At 42.2% G+C, this 27,750-nt stretch overlaps 1 protein-coding gene and 1 non-coding gene across 6 annotated transcripts in view; both read right to left on the bottom strand.

Annotated features, from left to right (window-relative positions):
- Positions 1-27,750, bottom strand: part of LOC135160290 (uncharacterized) — a 179,503-nt gene that overhangs the window by 28,369 nt on the left and 123,384 nt on the right. For 4 of the 5 annotated variants that reach the window (XM_064116693.1, XM_064116692.1, XM_064116691.1 and 1 more), the window contains exon 7: positions 19,598-19,670. In XM_064116693.1, the coding sequence (XP_063972763.1) occupies positions 19,598-19,670 (73 nt within the window). Of the gene's footprint in view, positions 1-4,109; positions 4,232-19,597; positions 19,671-27,750 lie in introns of all 5 variants that reach the window. The other variant, XM_064116690.1, reaches the window with a different exon arrangement.
- Positions 16,670-16,788, bottom strand: LOC135161055 (5S ribosomal RNA). The gene has a single exon (XR_010298686.1). It is a non-coding gene; the product is annotated as a 5S ribosomal RNA (ribosomal RNA).

Here is a 27,750-nt window from a genome sequence, read left to right as displayed (position 1 = left end):
ATCTGATTTTGATGATTCGTCTTCCAATTCTTTTTCCATGATTTTCAGCCCTGAAAAGGTTGACGATGACATTTCCATAGATAAAATCAACAAATCGAGATAAAAAGTTCCCCTGAATTGATCCAATTTAACGGTCATTTCCCATATCGAGTGTTTCATGATGGTTGATCAAGTTCGCATAAGTAAAGCAAAACATACTTTCGAGGAGAACTATTTATCTCAACCACGAAATTACGTGCTGATTCAACATCATCAGCGCCATCAATAACGAATCGTTACATATAAATTACCCAATCATCAAAATCGGCATCGATGATGGTTACCATGATGACAAGTTGTTTAAATCAATTTGATCTGGAAACGTGATCATAATATTCTAATGAACTTCGTGTAATAATCTGTTTCAATCACATGATAAACCCAAAATTCATCATTGATATCCCCCGAAGATGGAAAAAATCCAGCCAACCCTTATCCACAATAAATAAAGGATCTCCCAGTTGTTCCGTCAATATTGATTTTTAAATTGACCAGTGAGTGGAATTTTGCGGGAGAGTAGGGGATGTCACCCACAGTAGGAAAGGAATGGACTAAGGGTTTTCCTGGTTTTAAAAGGAACAAAAAGGTGGTGTACGGGGGGTTGAAGAGGGGGAGGAGGGGGTTCAGGTTGGGAGGGCTTGAGTAAATCCTCCTCAGTTGTGAAGCCCATCCCCTTTTATACCATCTCTCCTCCTCTCTCTCTTTCTCTCTTCTCTCATACCCTGGCGTACACACGTACGGGGATCGGATAGAAATTCAAGCCCTGGCGCTCGCCCTGTGCATCGTCGGTATCCTAACTCGAGTATATACACGGAATTTGATTATAAATAAATGCCAGGAGGGGAATGGGGGAGCTCGACTATCTCTCGCATGGTGGGGCACTGTGTGGAAAGGAGAGCGGCAACTGAAAGGGTGGAAGGAGGGTGAAGGGTGAGGGGGGGTGTGCTGGGGGGGAGGGGGATTTATACATACGGGCAAACGCGTGGCCCAGGGAGAAGTCCACTCCGTTGCATCCATAATGCAGGTCCCAGTGTGTTTGCGTTCCCGTAAACATCCCATGTGTTTCCGTTTCTGGAATACTCTCAAGCCTGGGATTGCTCTAGTCGTGTTCAGAAATCGTCATACTTGGGGTTTGTGCGCGATTCGGACGCTGAGAGAAGAGATTACGTTGAAAATCTTGGGGATTGCATGTAAATATTATCATTTGAGAGAATGAAGGTGGGAGTAACGCCAGGTGGCGTCTGGTTCTTGATTTTTCTCGCAATTGAAACTGTCATCGGAGATGATGTTGATAAACTGTGAGTTTGGATGCATTAGATTTTGTCTTTGGTGGGGGTTAATGGCGCTGGAGGGTTCCCGGGACTTATCTAAGAGCATTTTGGTAGGTGGTGCAAGGATTTATTCCCTTTGTCTGAATGACTTTTCAGAATCTTTCGTAACTTGGCCGCAAGGATGCTGATCAGGTGGGATACCTAGAGTTTTTATTGGTTCAACAATTATATGTCACGACTTATTAAATAAACTTTTCATTATGATCAATAGAATCAGAGCATCGCTTCCGAAATGATGATAGGCGGCGTTCAGCTGGTTTTTTTGTGCGAGGGAAAATGTCATCAGACGAATTCTGAATAACGTGGTTTTACGTTATGGTATACTTGACATTTAACATTCGGAAGATGACAAAGGCTGTGTGTTTCGGACATCAAAGTCTACGATTTGTAGAGCTTGATCCACCGAAATCACAGCTAGAATAGCATCCGACCTATCAGGTACATGGGCCGCCCAAATTATTGCGGTTGACCTATGTAAAACCCCACCAATAGATGGCGTGGGCATCTCTCATCGAGAGCATCCTTTGATCTTCATCCTTTCTCCGTAAAACGCTTTAAACCTATCCCCAAACGTCCCTACCATGAATGCTCGACTCAGCAGCTCAGCAATCCAAGCGATTTGGCCAGCAGGTGAAGAAGCGCAAGCCTAAATTCACGGATCATTTAATCACGGGTATTCTTTTCCCCCACCCAGTGCGCATTCAAGGAAAATAATTTTGGTCAAGACGACCTACCACCCCTTCCTCGATATTCTCAAGATTCATCCCTATTACTCTCATTCACCCCATTATCGTAACCAAAAGCCCAACACCGTTAATACCAAATTCACCAGCATCTACATTTTAACATCCTGTAATTTGCAAATGACATTGTCAATTCGAGATAGCTTCACCACCCCTTCTTCACCAATGGTTTGTATTCCCGCTGTATGCTTCAAGGTAGATAATGTTCCATTGTTACCGAAACACTGTACAACGGTACAATGTATGTATTGGTATGGATGAAATGGGTGGATGTGCGATGGAAAGGAAGTGGGAGGTATGAGGTGGTGGTGGAAGGATGGCGGGGGAGAGGGTGGATGGGTGGAGGTGGTGTATGGGGCATAAGAGACAGGGAGAAGAACGACAGAATATATGGGAAGGGATGAGACGGTGACGGCGGATGTACAGGATAACCCCAAGAGTATGCGCTGGCGCAACTAGCCTCGGCTGTGGCTTTCACATACAACAGACAGAGATGAAAATACAAATGATTCGTTCTCACCGGGTGGCCGGTGAGGGAGAGTACAGGGAGGAGAAGGGTGAGAGTGCGGGTGTCCACTAGAATGGCCGCTCGATGCCCCTCTTCTGTTAGCGTCCAGGACTGACCGACGCCGGGCGTCGCGAGAGTCGCGGCTTCGGCGTCGGCGCTCAACTGGCCAGCCCCTATACGTCCGTAACCATGGTTACACTGGCTGTCATTAAAGCATCGCCTTATCATAACCGAGTCTCGCAACCCCCGGATGGAGGGGGAGCCCAGGGTGGTTGGTGGTTATTCTCTCTCTCTCTAGACGCCATCTTTACCACCCACCCGTATTTCCACACACCAGAGTCCAGTTTGTGGACAGTGGATATAGTATTTGTGGTGGACACTGGCGCCCCCTTCATACGACTTACATTATATCTGGGGGAGAGGGGGGCAGGGGTTTATTACGACACGTGTGTACCCCTTTTTCCAGGGCGTTTGCTCTACGTTGAGGAGGGGTTCAATGCCAACTGCATATTGGTAGAACTTTTTTTTTGTTCATCAAGCAAAAACGGAAAATCCATCATTTGGCAAATGTCCCAAGTTCAAGTGTATTTCAGTGTATCTCATTAATTTCATTCCAATATAATAATGGTAGCTCGACGGGTTGACTTTACGTACAATAGCTCCTGATTAATGAATCGTCGTTTTGAAAGTCCCCTCGAATGCTGTTTCAAAACGACTTGGAATTTTTTTTCTCCCTCATTTCAAGTTGGAATTTATTGAAATTAATCATCTGATTACTCATCGACTCTGTCACTGAGTTTTTTAATATGTCATTTGATATAAAAATTCTGCACGCGTACGCACACTTCAGTGAGCTATAAATGTTAACTTGGGAGGTACGACACAGCAAAAATAAATGAGTTTATATGATGCTGAGTAAAAAAAAGAAATGAGAAGAAACACTTTAAGTATGTCTTAACGTTGAAGGTAATGACAACGGGTTAGGAGCGTATACAGCCGTCCATTGCACCTTATATGATAACCGATGGGTATGGGTTTGATATAAAACGAGTGTTGGCAAGCTATGTGATATGGCAGGTTGCCACGTGTACAGATACCACTCTGTGTCTGCATTTAATGCACCTGTCAGTTACATTCAAGAAGTTGACTTCCCTGAATTCTACATGCCATCACCATATAAAATAACGACCTGTTAAATGCTCTTCTGAGATTCTTCTGATGGCATTACAACATCATATATAGACATGATCGATAGCATTAATGATTTTTCATGTGTTGGCCAATGGTTACGAGATGATTGGGAAAAATAGGCACTTTTGTACTTCAAATTTATATGGATAATTTGAATGGACGAAAGTTTTACAGGTTTTGAGGGGTGGTGTGGGGTGATGGGGGGAGGGGGGGTGAGAAGGGGGTTGACGGTAACGATTGTGGGTTCTACGTGCACCCGACACTTGGACGTGGTATTTGTCCACACAACGGTCTTACCCCATCCACTTGGGAATTCTCTGTCTCATTCTCTCTAGCTACCTCTTTACGTATAACGTCCTTTGGCCCATCGTATCCCATACTCCTCCTGTATCCTACCCCTAGGAGGATGCAGTGCCCTCCTGGAATAACGAGTCTCATTAATCCAATTAACCAGTAAATAATGGGATAGCATTTTCGTATTTACGAGAGAATGCTGCGCCGACCCTAATGGAGTTTTGAGCCGACTATCAATATATTCTTGCTGGGCGGGGGCAGAAGGAGGGCAACAAAGTACGGGTCACTCTCTCACTTAGTTTAACTGGAAATGGGAGGCACTCGGGGGTTGGAGTCTTCTACGAGTGAGGGACATTAATTTTTATCTGACTTATTTTTACGGAGATTCAGCGGATTTCGAGTTTTTTTTTGGAAATGGGAGTTAGGGATTTGTTGGGGTTGTGCGGGGGATCTTAATGATGATTATTTTGGTGAAAGGGATGTCGTAGATTTTGTTGATGATGGAGAGGATCACCAATTCGATCGTCAAACCCGCCCTTTATCCCAAGTGAATATTCTTAACGCGTAACAATTTTCCAGTGGTAGATGACGAAGTAACCCCCATCATTCCCCTGGCACAAGGTCATCTGAAAACATTGAAAAATCGGTAGCTACCCTTCCGAACCATGAAACGCTTGAAATAATTCTCCGCGCTCTTCCCCCATCGCCAACATTTCCAATTTGATACATCAAGTCCTCATTCCTATGCACCACTCACCCCAACCTCCATAAAATACCACATTCAAAACGAACTCAATATCCTCTACATCCGTCTTCCTCTGCGAAAAACAGCATCAATAGAAATTACCCACCCACGACACCTCGCAACTCCACCCCTACACCTCGCTCATGATTTGCATATTCGTTTGAAACAATATCCTCGAGGCGTTGCGAAGGATCTCAAGGTGGGGTGCTAGGTCGTTTTAACGGCTGAGGGGTCTTGGCACGTGAGGGGATAGACCAAGTACCGACTTTCCTCAGCAGTTGAATCCACAGGAGAATCTTCTCTTAAGGGTGATACCAAGAAGCTATACACAAGCACCAACGCTGTTTCAATTAAAACGAGCATACAGTACTGACATTTCAAACAATTTCACGCATGCGCTCGTGTCCGCTAGTTTGTTCATTCTTCCTAAGTATTCAACCACCCATTGGACACCCCACTAGGGCTTCAAGACTGTCTGTTCTTATGGGGGATATTACCACTGAGCCTGGACGAGACCGGAATACCTTGGCTGCTCGTAAAAACTCGCGGTCTTTCTTCCACCAACTAATACTTTCTATTCGCCTTCCTCTCCCCTTTTATGCACAACTTTGACGCCTCTGTATCGTTGTATATTACGGGTGCGGGGGTGGTTGAAGGATGGAAGAAAAAAAAATAAAGAAAAAGTTGGCTAATATTTTCAGACGCCAGCCTCGGCCGCACCCCCCTCACACTCAGCGCTTGCGCTCGTCTGTATATATAAGATCCTTTAAATGGGAAATCGAAACGTTTGGAAGATAACTCTCCTCCATCCCCCCGAGGGGGAGGGTGAGAATTTATTCAAAATGGCGGATCGGCATTGGTAGGGGGAGAAAGAGGAGGGAAGCGGTTATATGCCAAAAAGAGGAGAGACAGAGGATGGAGATAGTCCTTTTGGTTTGGAGGAGTACTTCTCTCTCACTTCTATGATGATACGAAACATATTCCACCCTTAACGGTTTTTCCCTTCCACCGGTGGGGGGGACTGGTAAGACGCGATTCTGCCTTTTCCCCTTGGTAAACTATAAAATAAAATTCATCGCTCTCGTATTCCATGGCCCACGCGCCGCGTCCGAATTGTGGAGAAAAAGGGGGTTGGTTACCAGCGTTTTCTGTAGCGGGCTGCTAAGAAGATTTACAACGGGAGGCCATTTCTTTTTCTAATCCCTCCACGATCGCATCGACCTTTATTTTCTTCTTTATCTCTCTCGGTTTATGCAGCACCAACACTTTCAACTGCCTGTTCCCTTTAATTTGCATGTTTAAAATAACAATTGGTTTTTCAGTTTTATAACTTCCGAGGGGTTTTTCTTTCTCTGTCATTCAGGTTGACGTGTTTTCTTTACTCCACCTTAATACATCAACTTGACATGCAACCAAAGCATCGTCTCCAGTGAATTTATCGGATTTGATATCAGAAAATGGGGGTTTGACAAAAAATGTTGGTGATTTTTCTGTCGAAAGGCGGATAATTCACCCCAGGATGACGGGAATTTCATTGAATGTTAAATGCATGAGATGTCAGTTGCCCTTTTGGGGTGTTCACCGGAATAAAAAAAAATGACGATGGGACTGTTGTATCAGTGTGATTCGTTCCATATTACTCGCTTCTCACAATATTGAGTGTTCTGTTCTGCTAGCTCTGAATGATACAATACGTTGGTAATGCACTCAACACGTGCTAAGCCGCATTATTGTATACCCAAGATGGCTGATAGATCAGGGAGGCAGGGGGTGGAGTGAACTGAAGAGGGAGAAGGGGGTGTGGATAAACGTGTATCCATTTATCCAGAAAATAATCCGTTGATAGCATCGCAAGTATATCGCGTTTTCAGAGGCATAAGCCCTCGTAACTGAACGCCCTCTGGCACATCATCGTCACCAATGTACCATATCGCTCAAGGTGATGAGACATGGGGGGTGTGAGGTGATTTGAGTGAGACGGAGAGATTGAAAATAGCTGGAGCAGACTGAAGGGATGTGAGATTAAAGATTATTTACGAGATGCTCGATAACGTTTTTATCACAAAACTGCAATCAATCTTGAAAGGGGTGGCTTACCGGCTGGCATTTTCATGCTAGGGTGAGCGAGAAATGCTCCTTGTCACGACATATTCATTTCTCTACGGCTTTGACAGATACATGGCGCTTTAATAAAATCACGGTCCAAAGAATAGTCTGCTTTTGGCTAAAAGTGACTGAAGCTAATGGTCAGTTTTTCCAAATTAAGGTAATCAATCGCCCACATGATTCTCATCATCACCAACATTCATTATTCTGACGGATCGAGGAAGTGTGTGAAATGTGCAAGAGTGCCCAACCCTTCGGAAAACCCACACCTAAGCAAACCTAAACCAAATCACCACATCATAATCTAGAATTGTTCCCACGTTCGGAGAAAGAACAGGCGTTAGCCGAAAAAAATCTCATAACAACGGGATGAGCGTTTTCGAGGTGGGTGATTTCTGGCGCGAGAGACTACGGGGGTAGGGGGAGAGTTGAAAATACCTCGACAATAGGGGTGCAGAGAGGATAGGTGAGGGGGAGTGGCAACTGAAGTCCAGGGGTAGCATGTTGTTATTTACGGTATTTAGATAACCGGCTTACGTTGGGGCTCTCTTGCACCCCCTCCATTGTCGTTGATCCCGTGGTGAAGATAGCACCGTTACAATGCCAGTGTGGCGCTGGCATCGTGGAAAATACCTGCAGGGAAGCCGTTGCCAGAGGGCGTTGTAGCAAGCCGAGTGTATGATCATCACCCGCTGGGTTGAACATTTCAGGGGGCCTTGCAGATTATTATAACGAGGCATTGCATTAGCATTACTATCTGGCACACACAACCAACTTGGAGAATGGTTTTGGCGTAGGTATGTCCAACTGACAAAGATAAATTCACCCAATTTTTCAGTCCAACTGTTAAATATGTATTAAAATTGTGAAATGCATTACTAAATAAACATCACTCCGGAGTAAGAGGTTTCATTAACAATCTAACCCGGTAATTCCACTGTATTTTCTCTCAGTGCCTCGTTAGAAGGCACCAACTGGTAATTAGCATGGTACGATGCACAACCAGCAGATGTTGAATACAACCAAATGCATTTCCCACAATCCAAAACAGCTACGCAATAACGTTTTCCAGTTGTAATCCAACTCAACAATCTTCAGGATGTAACATTAAGCCGATTATAATTAGTTGTTGTCTACCGTGAATACGTAGTTTCAGTATCAATCGAATTGTTATGTATTTTGGCTAGCAAATTGGGATATAGATGAGCGTACACGTCCTTTGAGAGTTTCTCATCAAACATTAGACAGCGTTCAATCATAGAAGTCCTTTGTAGTCGTGTACAGTTTGTCGACCGGATACTCCTCACAGGGAAGGTTGCTTGTCTATCGAGCGTTGATGAGTCCTTCACCAAATTCACAAATTCAATAGACAATGGTTAACCATGAGTCGGAAGACACAGGTGAAAAAAATTTTGATCGAAAAACTTCAAGGACCAGTGATTTACCACCAACTTGCAATAGCGTGCTGTGAACATTGTCGGCCTATTTTAACGTCCATTTCGATTTAAAAACATCGTGACTAGCTGTTGATGCTGATACGATAAACGGATAGATATCCTCCCTTCAACTTCACTGGGCTCACTCCATACAATTTGAGCTCTCCTTTTTTTTCCTTCTTCATTTCATTCAGCCATTTCTGTTTCTCAAACAATTCCCCCTATAATTAACGATGACCTTTAACTGACCCACTCCAGCAATTTTCGGTATGTAGTTTTAAATTGCCTTTTACACCCATAGTAAGGCCGGACGATCATAATAATCGCTTGGGCAAATCTTTCTGGCTTGTCAATCAGACGACTGACGCGCGCGTTTCGCCTCGCTTGGTCTACCTGTCTGTTATGTCCTCTCTTCCTCTCCCCCATCCTCCCCCCCCCGCCTGTACCGTCTCTTTTCAATGATCAGCCCCTCTCTCTGTATTCAACGATCTCTCTATACTCTCGTTTTATATGTGTTAACCACGGTCAGATAGGGAAAGAGGCATCGCGATTGCGTGCCAGTAAAGCCCGATCACGCCAACTGAAACTCGAAAAATCCTCTCCCTCCCCCTATTTACTCGAATGCTCGAGCATTTATGCACTTGTAACGTGGGTCAATCCTTATTTTTTATCTTCCTCTCCCCCTTTTTCCTCCTCCCCCCCACCAAGTTTATATATGGACTCTCAATCTGATCAGCTCAACGTGATTCCCATGTTCAAACATTTTTATTTATCTTCAGGCTCTCAGGTGGAACTCACCGGTAATTATTCTCGGGTTAATATTGAAAGAAATTCGATCCAAATTAACCAAGCAAGTGGCCATTTCAGGCTAGTGAAAATTAATGGATTTTTTACGGGGTTGTAAAACCAGACGTCTCATTATCTATCCCATTCGAGATGTACAACTTTCTCATTTCAATTGATTTCTCATCGATTTTGCAAATTCAATTATGACCATATATTCAAGACACTTGCGTGCGTCAAATTGCCATGAAATTAGGTGTGTCATTCAATGAGAATGCGTGGCTGAGCGAAACGAAGCTCCGGTGAGGAACGCCAAAATCAAAAAAAAAAAAAAATTCTCGTTGGCAACGAGGGGAGGAGGGGTGGAATAGAAGAGAGGGTGAGAGAGCACTCGAGCGTTGAAGATTGTTCTTGTGAACAAAATGCTATGTCTAATCTGACAGGCGGATCATAGTCGTCACGCGCCCAGTGCCACATATGCTTTTTCCTTCTCTTGATTCTTCAACAATTCCCCCCCTCACCCTCCCCCTCTCCGCGGCCACGACTGCTTTGGAGACTTTTTTATTTCTTTAGTTTTCTCTATGCAGGCATGCACGAGAAAGCTTCCGCTTTTATATAAGTATAGCGAGTGTGATAATAATCTACTCACCTTTGCTATCTCCACCTCGTGCCCAGTTGCCCGCGGGCCACACGTGTGAAACGGAGTGCGCATTTTAATGAAGGTTTCGGCCCGCCAACGGGAACGGGTGGATTTTTATTGCATAATTATTGTTATTGTTTTCGGGGAGAGGGAGGAAGGGAGGAGGTTTTATTGGAGGAAGGCAGACAGTCGGAAATTTAATAAGTTTAATATAAAGTTGTCTAGAAAAGTCGGACGAGTTGTTATTTTGAGAAGAGGAGCTCGGGTTGAAAAATATTTTTGAAATGAGAATTGTTGACACTGTTAGGTTTTTGGAAAGGTAGGGTGTGTAGGAAGGAGTTGAAGGGAATATTCAGGGGGGGTTGGAATGAGATTCGCGATTCTCGTTGATTTCTCGGTGTAATTATGATTTTTTAATATTTAAGATGAAATTTTATTGTATGAATATATTCCTTTTTCATCGTAATTGCCTCTCGTCTATTTGATATAATTTTAGCTCCCCAAATTTTCGGTTCAGAGTTCTTCAATTGAATGATGACATTGCTATTCCATCCGTAAATTATGTAATTTTTTTTAACAAAGTCACCATTAATCAATAAACCCAATTCTGCCGAGTCAATTGAATCCCCCTTCGGGATTATCAAATTCAAAATGTAAATCCATTCCGAATGTTAAAACTACGGGAGTCCAGAGGGTGAAGGACCAAGTGGGTGCTAATACGACTGCGATCCATTAATCATAATGTGCAGGAGTGAAATTTTTGCTAGGGGGATCGGGGCTCGGAATGCCCACCCCCGGACAGAAGTGAAACAGGTTAACGTGTTAGAGAGTACCGTATACTTGGGGTGTTGACTACCCTAAATATTAACAACGAGGGTCAGCATGTGCCCTGAAGGGCTTTTGACGCGTTGAACATGTCCCGTATTAGAATGGCAACAGGGAAAAATGTATTTCGCGTATATTTTTTCAAACACGATGAACTGATATTGTTTCGACCGGTAGATTACGGAACCGGCACGTAATTGTTCAAGAATTCTTGTCTCCGTGTGGTGGCCATTAAAAGCAACTCCACGTAATGAAAAAATTCTCATTCCTAATGTGAGAATCTCAATCACTCTCCAACTGTCATCTACTCAAGTGCATTTTCCCCCCATCAGACTCCACCGATTGATGATCAAGTGGAACAGATTTGTATCGTCAAGGGACACGTCCACGCACTTGTCCCATTCTCGTCTGGCAATAACCTGAGCATTTACATTATAATATGAGAGTTCACTCGACACCAGATGTATATACCCCCCTACGCATTAATGCCCTCGTTCATACTAGATTATACTCATTGTCAAATGTATCCACATCTCACTCAGTTTGTATTTTCAAGTGATGGATTATAATAACAGAATAGTTCGTCCTCGAAATTACATGAATCAGTCCTCAAGCTGTTTTCAATATTCTGATATTCCTATCGCTGTGAGTAGATAATTCTCCATCAAATTATTGATCAGACCACTCAGAAAAAACAAATAATCCTTCATTGGATTTTAGGGTAGGGAAAATAAACACCGCACGTAATTTCAACCCTTTAAAATTATTAAAATACTAGCGATAACTATCCTCCCTCAAGAGGTACAGTATGAATGGGTCCTACGAATGAACTATTCCCAATAAGGCCCAGGGTTTTCACTTAACGTGGCCCTCTCTCACCACCAGTTATATTTTAGAAAATAAACTACAGCAGATAATCTCCATGGGGACGTCCCTCTTATTATTCTCTGGAGGAGGGCCTCATAAAACTAAATAAATAAATATTTTTCTATATTCGAAAAAATAAAAGGTGGAAGAGTGAATTTTGTAGCTCGGAAAACCCCGAAATCCAACATTTTTCACGTCATAATTTCGTGCCGTAATGAACGTTTAGTAATTTAATTTATTGATGAAGACGTTCCATCTTCTGAGAGAGTCGCGCTTTTCTCTTCCTATTCGTAAGAACCAACGACCACATCACCCTGAAAACGCCGGATCTCGTTAAAATAACAATATTCCATACATTGAAATGAAATAAATCAATTCTAATGGACTACGCTCCATGAAGGGACAGAAATAGTAGGTGTCAGTGGGTTCATTCGATGGGTACCAGCTGCCGCAACGTCCGCGTCGAAATAATCGGGAATGAAATTGTCAAAACGTATTCGTCGTTATTTTAGGGGCTCAAGGAGAAATGTCGTCTGTGTATAGGTATACGTTCGAGAGGGGGGGATTATACCCTTCTTGCCGTGTCTGCGTAACCAACGACATCTATAGAATCGTTTTTACTCCCCTTTCTCCTCTCTCCGTTGTACGACTGTTGTGCCCTTCCTTCCGCGCAGAGAATTACTGGGTATTATATTGAACCGGAAGGAGAGAAGGAAGGAGGGTGTTATATTCATTCCTCCTTGCTGTATTAAATTGAGTATTGGACAATCCGGGAAATCGATTCGAATAAACATAGACTCAGCCCTGGTAATGGTCGGGTGAATTGTATCATGCATTTGACGGGGGTGCGCTTTTTCAATGTACATTTAATATTATTTTTTGAAATTTCTGAAAGTTCTGAAATTTTAAATTATTCCTAGCACTTCGTGAAAAGTGAGAGACATTTTTTACAATTTTTAAATCGCTTTTCAAACAGGAAAATAATATCTAGAAAATTTTGACTGCTAGTTCTACGAAAATTGTATGTAAATTATCTGATAAAAATAAAATCCACGAACTATTCCTTATTATTTATCCAATACAGTGACAGCCATCGAAATGTCGAAATGATTAATACCTTCACATCCGTCCAAACTCCTCCCAAATTCCCCAGGTGAATTTGATTTCCATCGACAGCACACATAACGTAGCCATTGTGGAGACACTGCATTTACTCCGGATCACGAAGGGGGAAAGGGGGAAAGGGGGAGGGGGTGGGATCCAGGGTTGCCAGATAGCGTAATGAAATATGCGTGACGAGAGGTCCCGCGAGCCCTCGAGAGCTTCGCACTGTGCACCGCGACACTGTCACCCATACATGAGATGTGTGTGTTTCAACCTACTCAAATGCTGATGACTACAGGGGGATTGAAACCTGGGTGCTCTCTCACAGCGCCAGACTCTTCCCTGGTAAGGGGTGTTGGGGCGTTATATTATTCAATTATGTCATTCCTGTTATACGCATCTATCCAAACCCTCGTTGTTACGGCACCGGCTTCCGTTATATCGCATAACCTCCCTGTGGGAGTGACTGCCATTATCAAATTGTACGTAGTCGATTAATTCTAGCAGGTCGATGATTATCATAAGGTGTTAGTCCCCGGAGGCACAGTATTTGAAGGATTAGGGTCGGTGAAAACGAATATTCTGATCTTACAGGAGATATCATTTAATCCGAAAATACACAGAGATAAATATTCCGTAAAATTTATGAAATTTAAGTTTGCGTATGGATTAGAAAAGTGACTAAGAAAATTTCCATGACGGTAGCGTAATTTTTCACCACTAATTCAGATAAAAATTACGGAATGCTTCGAAAAAAATTGTTTTGACTGGCAGATTGTGGATGTAAAAATTACTAAATTACTAAATTACGAATTTTCCTCTCCGTGTATGAGAAGATAAAATAAATGCGCCATTAGTTCCTCGAAATTTCCCGCAGTTTATCACAATGATCCTCGAAATCCCCGGGGCTGGATTAAAATATGCACCTCCTAAATCACAATAGAATATTCCCGCGATGACAAACACAACAAGTCCCAATTTTCGGTCATTTATATACGCTACAGTCGGTATAATATGACGCTGGATCCTTTGTGCATACAAGGGGTCTTCCTCCGTAGCTCATACCCCCGGCTAAAATGTTACGCGTGACGTCATTTATAAGGACATAAATCAAAGCAAGAAGGACGTGGTACATACGTACGTGCGACGCGTGTACATATCTAACCGGATACCAGGGGCCAGTCGACTGTGTATACCCGGTTTTCGTCCCCATGGGGAACGTCAATGAGATTCTCCTTTGACTTTCCACCAAATTTTGGCATGTTACCATTCGTGCCCACTGTTGCGATATATGTACATGCTCTGTCTCGGGCATATAACGCACACATACCATTGTCTCCAGGGGATTTAATTCCTCTCCTTATCATGGGAATTGAGCGAGGGGGGAGAGGATTTCAATTTTGGACGCGATTGGAATGCGTCGAACTGACTGATACGAAAAATTTTGAGACACGATAACATTTGCGCATGAACCATTCCCTCGACCTTTTGCGTAATTGAATGTTCATTAGAATAAGTTGATTGGGTCCATTAAATCCTCACGAATTCACAGAAGAACTCACCAAGTCAAAAAAATTTTGATGCACCCGTTAACGTCTACCAACTCGCCAAAAAAGTATAACCCGAGTTATTAAAATTTTTTACCTCCCTCTTATGAAACGCTTCCCAGACTCCCAGTTTCTCTGAACCATACCCTGACGACTTAAATGGGACCACACATCATGTCACCGCTGAATTCCAAAACTCTGTCCGTCACGTTCTATGATGTGTATCAGGCGGTCTCCTTCGTACACCGAAAAAAAAAATTTTATTATTTTTTCACTTCCAGGAAGGCATTCTCATCCCTCCCGAGAGGATTCCATAAGCAATAAATGGATAACAATGCGCCAGATCGATTTCTGGGGAAGGGGGTCCGTCGGGACGTGATTGTGACGGTATCAAAATAGAGACATATAACATGACAATTTCTCGGTGCATTAATGCCCCCTGAAAGGGCTTCTACGGGGGGACGAAATGTCCGTGGACATATTTTATAGGGATTTTTGCATATAATTTAATGGCACGTTAGAGACAAGATTTAAATACGGCAGCTGGATAAACAGGCTCGTGCCCGTGTCACCGTGATAAAGCGAAAGAGAGATGAGAAAATGAAGGAAAAAAAATTTTTTTTCGGAAGAAGTGGGTGAGGAAGAGAGAGAGAGATACGCAAACGGGTGAAATCCGGGCGCAGAAGAAACCCCCCTGGGAGTGAAAAAAGGAGATGAGCTTAGACGATCGTCCGGCCGATGGGGGCCTAACGCGTGCGGGAATCGATGTTTGCACAGCGTGCGATACATGTGTCCATACATGAATCGTTAGAGAACAGTAGGCGAGAGATCTGACGATTCACTCAATGTTTCGACGATCGCTATCGCTCCGTGGGGAGGCTTTGGCTACCTGTTTTCAGATATTTTTTCTCGCAAGAACAATACAGGAGCTGGCGGCACTGGAAACGAATGAAAATCTCGTTTTCCCTTTGGATAATGTAATTATTTGGGTTAATACATTGGCGATATTCTCTAAAACCGCCATATTGTAGTCTAATGTCGACGCAGGCGTTGTGGGGATGAACAATTATTTTTGCCAAATATCCATTTACTTTCTAATCCTATTACTCTAGGAGATGAGTATTTTCTACGTGACCTGGAATGAACTGGATTAATCATTATTTAGTTTTTCTAAATTTTGATTTTTGTGGGGGGGAGAATTTCGATTAATTGAGATTGAACAATATAATTGATGGAATAATGTTTTTTCTCAGTGTGGGTTTCAAATTTTGAGTCCCTTGTTCAAGAATTTTTATAACTCAGCGCCTTCAAATTTCGTTAGACATCGAATAAAAATGATAAAATGTCTTTTCCAACCGCCCATGATCCGGCCAATATTCAAATTTAGAAGAAGATCCCCTGAGTCCGTTGAAAAATACTGAGATTACGTTTTACATAATTATTTTGCATGCGCCCAGTTCAACGCGAACGTTCACCCATGTAATCACGATATATTCATCTCCATGTGGTATATATCATAGAAAATCCCCGTGTCAGCATGAATCTAGCATTATCTACTGTGTCAACAACTCTAAAAAATTAGCATTTAATGAAAACATACACATTGGAATGAATAATACATCAGTCGTATCCGTGGGTGGTAGGACAATATTCGGAAAGGCATGAGATATTAACATCTAATGGGACCCTCCAAGTATGAGTGTATGCAATATGGGTGACAGATAGAAATGCTGATCTCTGGGTAATTTTGGGTATCTCGTGGGCCCAATCTCCCCGCATGTGTGAGTAGTCCGGTGGCTGTCAGGTGTCAATGGGGGGCCGTGATCTCAGCGGGATATCAGGCCTCACGTGCCCAAGACAAATTGTCTACAATTCTTCGTTTCATGCATGAACGATAGTGTTAATTTTTATAAGTGAATTGTAGATTCAATTCCGTCATTTCCGCTTCCGGAGACGGGGCTTTCGCGATGGGGATTCCAATGGCGGATAGAAATGAATGTTCATAATATGCTAATGAGTTTTAAAATTAACATCACAACTCGAAGAGAGCTATTATTATTAAAATCAGTTGCGTTTTGTGATATATTTTTTTAACAATTGGCGACCGGTGGATAATTACCGGAAGAGAGGAAATGCGAGTTGACAATGTCGAGTGCGGAAGAATTTGAAATTGAATGCATTCGGAATAGATTTTTTTAACGCTCGTCTGGGGTAATTTATGCACTAGGGTTATTAAACGTAATTGGAGATTATCTGATGACTTCCGGTTTACGGGTTCGGAGGTTGTTGGGTTTACGGTTATGTGGGAAACAATGAGGGATTTGTTTCGGTGTGATTGAAGAGCTTGATATAATTTGTTTTTGAATAATTAAGTTACCGGAGGATTTTTTACGATTTGATACAGCTCGCTCAACGTCAAGATGATCTATAAAATAATCCGTAATATAATATTTCTACACGTCAAAATGTGATTTAAGTAAATTACAGGTTTTTCAAAAATAAAAAAAAAGTGCCAACGACACGTGGTGTTCCCAAGCGGTCACCCATCCAAGTACTAACCACGCTCAATGTTGCTTAGCTTCAGTGATCGGACGAGAACTGGCGTTTTCAACATGATGTGGTCGTTGACTGTGAAAATCAACTAAAAATGGTTGGTTCAAGTTCCACAACTCTGGTGTCCGTTAATTGTATTTTCATACGTGAGAACATAATCTCTAATATTTTTCTCGCAGCGTAAGACCCTATAAATTGATTCCTCAATCAATCGCCTCCTCAATATTCGACTGTAAATATTAATAAACCACCCCCTGCACCCCCAGCATGACTTCCCCACCGTCTGGGCGTATCACAATCTCGAATCTCACCTATTCCCCTGATCTGCCATTCGTCTCTCGTGCGACACTAACAATTTCCCCATAATGTCACTCGTCCTCCAATCATTTTTCACAATTTGCTGTAATCCAGTTTCCCTTTTTCCGTCTTCCACCGTTCAATCTCGCCCCCTTTTTTTTCCTGAGACGTTTGGATATGGAAGGTGCCTCGGTAACGGATTTTAATTAGCGACATATCACGTCGCTGGAGTCAGAATCCCGTAGCGTCGAGAAAGAGAGATAGACAGTCGGCGAGTAGACAGACGCCTCCAGCTTATTGATTGTATATTTTACATTTAATTCGCTTGCCAATGGTTCACCAGGCGGAGGAAAGGGAGATTGTGAATCGAGAAAACAGGGACCCCGGGTGTGCAATAGCTGTCAAAGCTTTTCTCGATTTTTTTAAATCCCCCTTGTAAAATGAGACAAGGCACAACGTGGTCCATGTAGATGGTCGGATGTTCGCTGAAAGCTACCGTAGGTGAAGGATGAGGAGAGAGAGAGAGAGGGGGATGAGGAGAAACGTGAATCGCAGGGGGTCCCCCTGACATGACGAGGCAGGGAACCGCTGGAGATGTGTGTGCCCTTCGTCACGTGCTGTGCATTAATATTATTCAATTATTAGAATTTATCTTGAGGATTTTTCAGCGCATCCCAGCGTTTTCCCCTAAACACAGGGAAATTACGATTATCCGGAAAGTTTGGTACTTTTGGGGTCAAGTGACGTTCTGGAAATAATTTCAAAATGAACCTGAAATTCTACAAAACAAGTGGAAGCAATTTAGGGGTTAATTTTGAAGGAAAGGGTGATTGATAAATCATTCTGGCATTTAATCGATCTATTGACTTGAGTCAGTACAATTTTAAGGCTCACACCGAACTCTTTCCCTGGTCAGCATCCGCGATACTCGTCAATTTGTAGTTGTGGAGAGGAGGGACAATTTTGGCAGTCGACTATCTCACAGGTATACCCTCATTATTATTATTATGGATATAGATTTTTTTCCGAGTACATGTGAGTGAAAAATTAGGATCGATTTCCGTAAATAATAGTGGCTTTCATGTATTTATTATTCAACCTCGCTCAAAAATTCAATGTATCACTGCTTTTCTATTATAAGACATGTCTCAAAGTCTCACCCCGCCCTCCCACCTCACCCCCCAAGTTCTTCCTCATATTTTTCTTGCCAAAACGTTCCGATGGTGAGAAAATCCGTACTGAAGACGACAGTATTTTTTTTTTTCGATTACATATGCAGCAGTTCGTGAAATGCTCCCTCGACCCATCAAAACTTATTTAATAATTTATATTATGCGCATGGAACATAAATCGAACGGAGCGGTAAAGAAGACCATGATATATGAGCTAATTTGACGTATCGCTAAGAGTGGCCACTGATCGTTGGATCGTCCGACAACCCATGTATGGCCGAATGACCGACGCGACTGTAAATTACTGGCACTGGATTCCGTAAAAAAGCCTCAACCCCCCTCTTCCACCCCCTCTCAATTGCATTATCTCTGTCGGTAGGATGGGCCTTATGCCTGGCTCTCTCAGTCCATTGCATCTGCAAAAATTCCCCATCTCGCGTTTGACCATTGAGCCTCTTGGGCTTGAACGCCAATAGTTTCTCCTCTCATCGACACTCGTCAGAAATTCAGAACTGAGAAAGGGATCGAACTGACCGGGAGAGTCAGAATCAATCGATTGTGCGATGGTACCGCATACAAAAAATGCAGATTAGTCTACCGCGAAGAGGGGCCTTTTCCATAAAAAACCATTTCTCGTTTCGTCGAAATCATACATAAGGGTATATCTGTATAGCCGAATGACTCGTTCATTTTTTCATATTTTTTACAACCCTGTGTGTTCGGGGGTCGCAGAGTAGGTTCTCTCCCTCTCTTTTTTCGGTGGGAGGAGGGTGCTGGAGGTACGAGGCGCGAAGAACGAAGTAGAAAACGGTAAAAGCTATTTGGCTCGCGGGAGAGGGGAAGATACTAACAGTTTTGGAAACCAGACAGCTTCATCTCAGCGGTGGTCCTTTTGGGGCTAATGTAAAAACTTGACTCACGTTTAGAATGCCCCTGGTTTTCGCGAACAAATATTATCTCACCAAAAACCAACTGAGATGTTGCGAGTCATGGAGATGATGTTGATTTTTTGATTGTGAATTTCGTCGATTTGGTGAGGAGAGTAGTAATTGAGTAGTAAACGGGTAACTAGCGAGTCCATTTGACTTATGGGAGTATCAGGGGACTTGGCTCAAGCAGCTCCATCAGTGATTCAAGTAATAAAATAGCTCTTGACACCGTGACAAGAGAAAAGTAAAAAAAGTAGCCAAATACTTCACTTAAGCTGCAACAAAATCAATGCAAGTGCTATAAATCTTAGAAATTGACTTTCCAGAAATTTCCTTCTCTCCTCCCAATATCCTCCAAACCTCCAAATTAATCAATCAAAAAACATCACCAGAACTCGTTCTCCAGCCTCAAAAATAAATAATCACTCCCTTCAATTCCATTTACAGAAATTCCCAAAATCTTTAAAATTCAATATAACAAACTCACCCATTTCCATTAAACTCGCGAGTTAATTCACCTCGATTTTTCCCCTCTCGATGCCTTTGATCGATGATTCTCCCTGAAAAACATTTAAAAATGTAAACTCGATTGTAAATGATTTAATTAAGGATTTACTCAACTGGACTGTTAATTATCACTGTCCCTCGCACTAGGCAATGATTGTAAACCAGTGGACATAATTCATGGTAAAAATCAAGAATAGAGGGGGCGGGAGGGTGGGAAGGAGGTAGAAAGATGTTGTTTGCCCACCCACTGTGTTTGCTCAGTGAAAACGATTTAGCTTGATCATTTCGATCGCGCCGGCTCTCCTTTATGTGCATATTATGTATTTATTATGGTTGGGGCTACCGAGAAACGAGCGACAAAACCGTAGTCGAAGGGGTCTGCACATCTCTCCCTTTAAGAAGGAGAAGAGCCAGAAGCCGTTCTGCTGGCTCTTCGTTTCTCCTCCTTATCCTCCTTCTCTTTCCCCTTCTCTCTCTCATCCCCCTAAGGCTCATTAATTGACACCGAGATACTTGGCACGACGACCTTGGGTGGTCCAACTTCTATTCTATATACCTGATTCACTCGCTGATGGCTCGTGTGTGCGCTACATCAAAGCACCTGCTGCATTTACAGATTGTCGTTCAATGTATCAATTATTTTTTACTTCATTCCTTTAACTTTGTCAGTGACTTATTATCACTGATGAGTGATATAAAAAAATGATCATTACTTCTGACTCACTGATCGATTCCTGATGATGAAAATCGATGGAGTCATACGAGTTTACCATTTGGCTCGTTAAATGCAGTTTTACGTCGTTGGATTTTAGGTGATGGAATGATGTTTTTTTGTACAAATAAAGGGCAAAATTGGGTGCCCGAACTGCACATCTGGTTTTGGGAATTTTTGGAGGCCCTAAAACCCGTTGGAACAAAATAAAAATTCATCTAAATTCTCGAAGTGAATTGAGATGAAATTTAGGGACGTCAGGGGGTTACGAAGGTCGGAAATCCTTGAGACTCATATTGCTGATTCTATAAACTTGTTCGAGGTGCTGATGTCTGGTGTATGTGCAATATCAAAGCACCAGCTGTACGTGCAGATTGTCAAATCAGAATAAATCAATTATTTTTCGCTAAGTGACTTCAACTCTGTCATTGAATTATTGATGCTATTGGTGACTAATGAAAAAAAAAATTGATCATTATTGTGACTCATTGATCGATTCACCATGATTAAAATCTATGGAGTCATAGACATTCACAATCCACCTCGTAGAATTCGCATATTCAATCCATAAATAAGTTTCACCGTCGAATAAGATTTTAGATGATAAAAAAAATATTCCCTATCCAGGCGAATGTATTACTCAATTTATATTCTCGTTTGTATTTCAATGTGAAACAGTAGGAGAATAAAAGGTATATGGTATTCAGGTCGAGTTGGGTGATGTGTAGTTTAACTAAAAGTTATGATGACAAATAAAGAATGTGTAATTTGTGAAAATGCTACTGTATTATATTATCGTTTTATCATGGTACGGCATTACAGTATGATCACGTACTTGACACCGTCCAGCAATATGGGATTTTCAATGTACAAGAGAGAGAGAGAGAGAGAAAAAGAGAGGTTATAACAAGCATTTATATCTCTGTTTGATTCCCTCTCTCTTCTTCACCTCTCCCCCACCTCCCACCAACTATCCATTGGGTGCGTGGGAACCAGTATCGCGTATGGAATCGTTAAGAGTTTGTTGTCACGTTACTTTGCCACTACGGATATGCGGATATTTAAACCAGGTAGCACAAGCATGCACTTGCCCGATGCTTTTGGTCATTCCTGTGGGGATTCGCAATTTTTGGATCAGGTTTCGGGGTGGGAGACAGTCATGCAACTTGCGCCACGCGAGATCATTTGATTCACATACTTGCATACTTGATTCAAGTTGTCAAACAACACATTCCAATAGAGAAGAAGCACTTCAAACCTGAGCCTGAAATTACTAAATCGAAATGAAGTTGTGTCTGAACAGTCAAGTATTTTTCTACTTGAGTCAAGTCGCGATCGCCTTGATTCAAGTTCATTCTGCTAGAGGAGTCAAGTTGCATTACTTGCTCAGTGAAGTCACGTAGCATTTGGTACTCAGGGTGAGGTAGAGTTTTTACTGCACTTGTTTCATAAAAACTTGGAATTTTTAAATCAAGTATTCGATTGACTTGACTTTCATGTTCGACGATTTGCATAAACCTCTTCCTGATCCAAATAAAATCCACGGATACTCCAACTGAAACTGTTTTTCTCGAAGACACAACTTCGTCTAGTCGAGTTAAACTCAAGTCAAGTTCGTACTTCAAGCACAACATCCACTCAGATAATGATCGAGTCCGATGACTAAAGACATTGAGTAAATACCGAGAGGGGGTTTTCACTGAGAATTTCAGATGAAATCGTCGGGTTGAATTTCACTGTTTCACTTCATTAATAACAATGAGCCCGACTACAGACAATTCTCAGCATTACTGAGGCCTGAATCATTGACAAGTTTAAGGTAAGAAGCATGTACCTCGTGGCAGGCAAACAGCCGCGACACTACCTTTCCCAGTTGGTTTACCGGCATTGCCCTAGAATTATATTCCACCGCATTTCTCCATCTCACCTTCTCTCACAAATTTACCATATTCCTCGCGAGCATCTTCACCCCCTCCCCCTTGTAACCCCCCTTCTTTGTCTCTTTCTCATCGCACATTCTCTCTCGACACACGTACGGATGAACACACGTGAAAATCCTTCCTCCAAAATATGTGTGATGCGAAATACAACTCGCGGCTCCTCGTATCCCAAATTTTCGGCGGTGGAATAAATTTAGCGGGGGCGGGGGGGTGAGAGGGGCCATGCTGGAAACCTACACCCCCGTCACGACACCATTATGCTTTCATGAACATTAAAGCTCTCATCGGGTAAGTGGATGAGATCAATTTGGATGAGGTATCCTTCGACATGATAAATATTTCATGCATGTGGGGGCTACTTTTTAATGTTTGCGGATAGTCCAGGAGGATCTTTAGAATGTTGTGGGGGTGCCCCGAAAAGATACCCCCCAGAAAAAATAGGAGAGACGATTTTAATGATTATAATGTGGTCATGTGGTCATCAACCGGATGCGAAAAATATAGAGTTTAAATTTGCCTCGCCTCATAATTCTCCAACCAGTTGAATTACATCGTTGGAAAATCTACGGTACCCTCCAATATTTCCATCCCCAGATGTCCGAAACACCAACAGAAATAAAGTAAGGGTGTATGTAGATCGGACCAATCGTTGAATCAAGTTTATTTCCGCGTCCTGAGGGAGCGTCTCTTCGCTGTGCCGTCGTCCCCTCGACAGTCCCGCCTGGAGTTCCTCTCCGTCAAGCAAAAGGGAAACTATACTGGAGCAAAGGGCGATCAGGGAAAGAGGGAGGTAGAGGATGAGGTGATAGAGGGACGAGGTGGGGCCAAAGGCAGGAGGGATGGAGGTGGGGTTGGTACGGCAGTTTTGCACATAAATCTGGTCTTCCTACGGGAACAGGTTCTCAGGGGACACGAACAGGACAGCACGGAAAGGACTTGAAGCACTCTTTTCTTTATTGGACCGCTGAGAATGTCGTTGTCAACTCTCGTCTTTGCGAGGCCGAGAGAAGAGACTGGTGGTGTTGTTTTTTTTTTTCTTTAAAATTCAAGTAAAAAAAGTTTACTCTCCCACTCTGATACTCCACCAATTTATACGTTTTCCATGGGATTTACTTTGCTTGACAGTTTGGTTCATGAAAAATATGTGATATGGTATTGCAGATCCAAATTAATAAAGTGAAAAAAATCACAACTCAATTCTGTTTCACGAATCTTCGATTTTATGATGGAATATTAATAACCAAAATTATTTAATGCGGATGTCTGGTCTTCAACTGAAATTGCGACAAATTCCTATGAAAAATTATGTTTCAAAATATCAATCCTATTTTTTAATCGAATGCATCAGAAAAAAAATATAATATTCAAACTGATTGAGCACGTTGTACAGTCCACAGTTCCCAGAATTAACGAAACCATCCCTGAAATTCCCATTAAAATTCAGAATAAAAAATGAAGAATGGAAATGAAGTAAAAAAATTGAGAGAGAAAAAAATGTTTGAATTTATTAGAGTGCGTGGTGAGAAAAGAATTCGTATGAATGCGCGCACATTTTTCCATACATGTGGAAGATGAGAGAAAAAAAAACCGTCAAGGATTGGGAGGGGGGGTGAGGAGGGGTAGAGACATAAAAAGATCCGTTGAAGTCCACCGAGAGCCCCAGAGATGGCAGTCCACAGCCAATCTCGCTCATCCCAAAGTGTCTTTTCAATATATGGGTAGATACCAATAGTGGAGATGCATCGGTTTCGACGAACACAACCACCGCTTGTCCTTTATTCCGGCTTTGAGACTTATTGCTATCGAGACACTCTACTCCATGTCATTTTCCATTCTCTAGAAGTGACAGGTGTCTGTCGTCATGTAGACTCCAACGCTTTGGAATCAGGAAAGAAAAATTAAACGTAAACGACTTCTTCAATTCCTTTTTCCTCATCTCCAGAAGAAATCTCCACTTTTTCTACTAAATTCACTCTTCAATCTTCTATTCTTTCGAATATAGAAAAATATTTATTAGTTTAGTCTTATGAGGCCCTCCTTCAGAGACTAACAAAAGGGAAGTCCCCATGAAGATGATCTGCTGTCATTTTTTTCTAAAATATATCTGGTACTCATAGAGGGCAGGATGAAAACAAGAGGGATATATTGCCCTCTGAGGCTGAGTGTGCACCCTGGGCCTTACTACGAATAGTCAGTTAATTAGTTCATAACGAACATTCATATCGTACAGTACCACTTGCTTGAGTAGAGTCATTGCTCATATTTTAACAACTTTCAAGTGCTAAAATTACCTACAGCATTTATTCTTTCTACCCTAAAATCCAATACTGACAATTCCTCAAAACTCCCTTGACATTGTGCCAAGCCGTTATGACCTCAAAGTTGATCATCCAAATCTACCAACAAGACAAAACAATTTCTCATGCACACAGTATCAAGATATTCCCCTCCCTCCGAGATTCCTCGGAGGGTTGAATTCTGCTGTATCTTAGGCTAGACCTCGGAATTTCATCATCACCACACTCTCATACAAGTAATCATCCCAGTGATTCGGAATCCCCTCCGGATCAAGATACACTGTCTCACCAGGCACAAAGTAGTGCGGGGGGGAGGGAGATAGACTAAGTGTACTGTCCATAACAGTTGTATAAAGGAGAATGCAGTGCATGAAAAGACCGAAGTGAAATGCTCAGACGACGCTTACTAATAATTTAATTATAGCCTTTGTGCCAGGAGGAGGTCCGCGAGGTAGTGCCATCCAGCGATGCAAATTAACTCTTAAATAGTAACCCGTCTGCAAATTCTGTAACGTCACGTGCCATCTAAAAATTGCTAGTGGGAAAAATTTCATAATTTATGATATCATTCGTCAGATGTTAACGTGAAAATAACACACTCGAGAGGATCCGAGAATTTTGTATGACATATTCAATACAATTATCTGTCTGTGTTTGTCGCTTTGACACGTGTGAGATGGTGAACAAGACTGGGGAGTTAATCAACAACCAACTGAATGTACGAATCATTGGTGAGGAGAAATAAATGATTTTGAGAGAAGTTTTGTTCAGTCACGATAATTAATGTTGTAAATGGGGTTGATTATGGATGATGCGACGAGATGATGGAGTCTGGACATTTATTTTGGGAATAGTAGAGAAACGTGTGAATCAAAAAGGAGAGATTGCGCCTGCCAGCAATGATTATGGCGTATATGACATTAGTAATCCCTGTAATCCCTGCAATTGAACCCATTTCGCATGTAGACCCATGAAGATATGCCCCTCTGGTTGAGGTCGACTGTGATAAACAACATTTGGGCGTTCGCGGATCTGGTGAACGATTGAATGGTATTCAGGAATAATTGAAGAACATGAGGAGAACTTGCACACAAGAATGATCAGTTCTAACATCATCACGATGGCTGAACAACATTCAGACAAGCCTCAATGCTTCAGTCCTAATTTCTGATGACCATTTCGGTGTCACCCATTTTTCGTTTTTTGGCTGGCGATTGACTCTCTTCGATGACTTTTCAAGAACACGACTAGAACCCACCCTCAAATGATCCTTCATCCTCAACATCATCATGAATGAATGCCCCAAATAATTCCTACAGACTCATGATGAATATGTCGTAACAGTTCATGCTTCTAAAAGCTCCATCCATTCAGAAACATATTATTAAAATAATTTATACCATCACTTAATCACAGTATCCATTACCCACGCGTTAATTTTCACCTAAAATCGTGAAAATTACGTGTGTACCCCATGTACAGAAAGATGTAGCGATCATATTTTCCACTGGTTGAGTTAGAAGACGAGTAAACGTGACAAGTGCGTGGGCAACTGGACAGAGTTATGGGATTATAACGACGGTACATCGTCGCCATTAACACCATCAGCGTGTGAGATAGAAACCCCAAGAATTTCACAAAGTAGTTTTCATCCTCCAACACACCAAGCAAAACGACCATAATCCCTGTTATTCAATTTTTTTATTGTAATGACATTTCAACCAGAATTGATGTGGAAATCTTCAAAGAAGGAGGAACACGATCAGTGACTAACGTTCATTGGCTGATTGTGAAACCCAATAGTTCTAAATTAATCACCATCGCTAATAGCACAGACGGTTTTTTTGTCAGGAAGCATAAGAAAAAGAAGGGAGAGGGTATCAAATGCTGGTACATGCCAAATGAAGAAATGATGATGAGAACAATTGGATGAGTGAGAGAGAGAGATAGACGGGGGGTTGGGGGAAGTATTTAAGATGTCGAACGAGTGGTACCCGGCATTCCGCCAGGGACATGAGAGTGTGAGCACTGGGTGTTGTTTGATACCCCGGGAAAAAAAATAAAAGAGGGAGGGTTATAAGGCAAAACGACGTGTATATGGGCTGTCTGACTATCTAAAATTATCCCGAACGATGGATGAACAATGGTTACATAAATAGAACACAATATGCGTGGCAACCAGAGAAAGAGAGAAGGGAGTACGTTGAAAAGTCACTCGGGTATCTCATGCCACGCGCACCACAACTTTTTACTCAAACCCATGTTTTCTCCATTTTTAAGTGAATTCTCCAGCACCGGAGGGGGAAAAAAAAATATGGAAAAAATAAGGGGAGCATTCAAGGGGATTTGTTTTTTCATATTTTTTCAAGTAGATTCCAGTTTAACCATTGCGATACTATGCACCACCGATGATCGCGTAAATTTTAACCGTCAACAAAGGAGAGGGGGGCAAGGAGTTGGCACTTTTCGTCTTCAAGTCCTATGTGCCACGATGGAACGATATATATTCGTAGTGCCAGGGCGTGTTGTGATATTAATACAATCACGGATCACTCCCGGGTTAGCGCTCGGGGCCGGTGCTCTGGCCCGACGAGTGTGCAGACACTAGATTGTCTGAATCGGGGTGAACGACTTTATATAGCGTATAGTAGTTCGTTACTCCTCTCATTTTACTTTTATTTAACATTGAGTTTTGATGATTATTTCTTTTTAGGTTGGTAAGATTTGCTTGTTCAGCATTTTGGGAAATCAAAGGGATCGGGGTATTTCGCTGTTGTGTCTGGTGAGATGAACGAGGGCTTTCACGTCATTTTTTGGGTGAACAATGGCTCCTGATTGGAAGAGTCAAAATGATGGAGTTTGAACGGTTATTTTAGGAATTGCATCGACACTGGGTGGGAATTCAAATGAAAGGATTTCATGAACAGTATCATACTCAGGGAGAGAGGTACATCCTCATGGTGTAGGACGATTGAAAAAGTTGTACTGTTATACAAAGAAACTTCGCATGTTGGCGGACAGGTGATTGGCTATCAGCGAAGATGATTGAAGAATGACTGGATCATATGGGGAAGCCATCGGTGACTGTTCCCAGGTTGACGAGCTGAGCTTGACTCCTCTTCTTGGAAATGATAGAGGCTTCACAGTGATTTTAAAAATTGAATGGAAGATCGGTGTGGATTCG

This window comes from Diachasmimorpha longicaudata, chromosome 3, assembly GCF_034640455.1.
Source record: "Diachasmimorpha longicaudata isolate KC_UGA_2023 chromosome 3, iyDiaLong2, whole genome shotgun sequence".
NCBI classification, from domain to species: Eukaryota; Metazoa; Arthropoda; class Insecta; order Hymenoptera; family Braconidae; genus Diachasmimorpha; species Diachasmimorpha longicaudata.
Note: the sequence above shows the minus strand (reverse complement) of the source record. Positions and strands in the feature narration are given on the sequence as shown.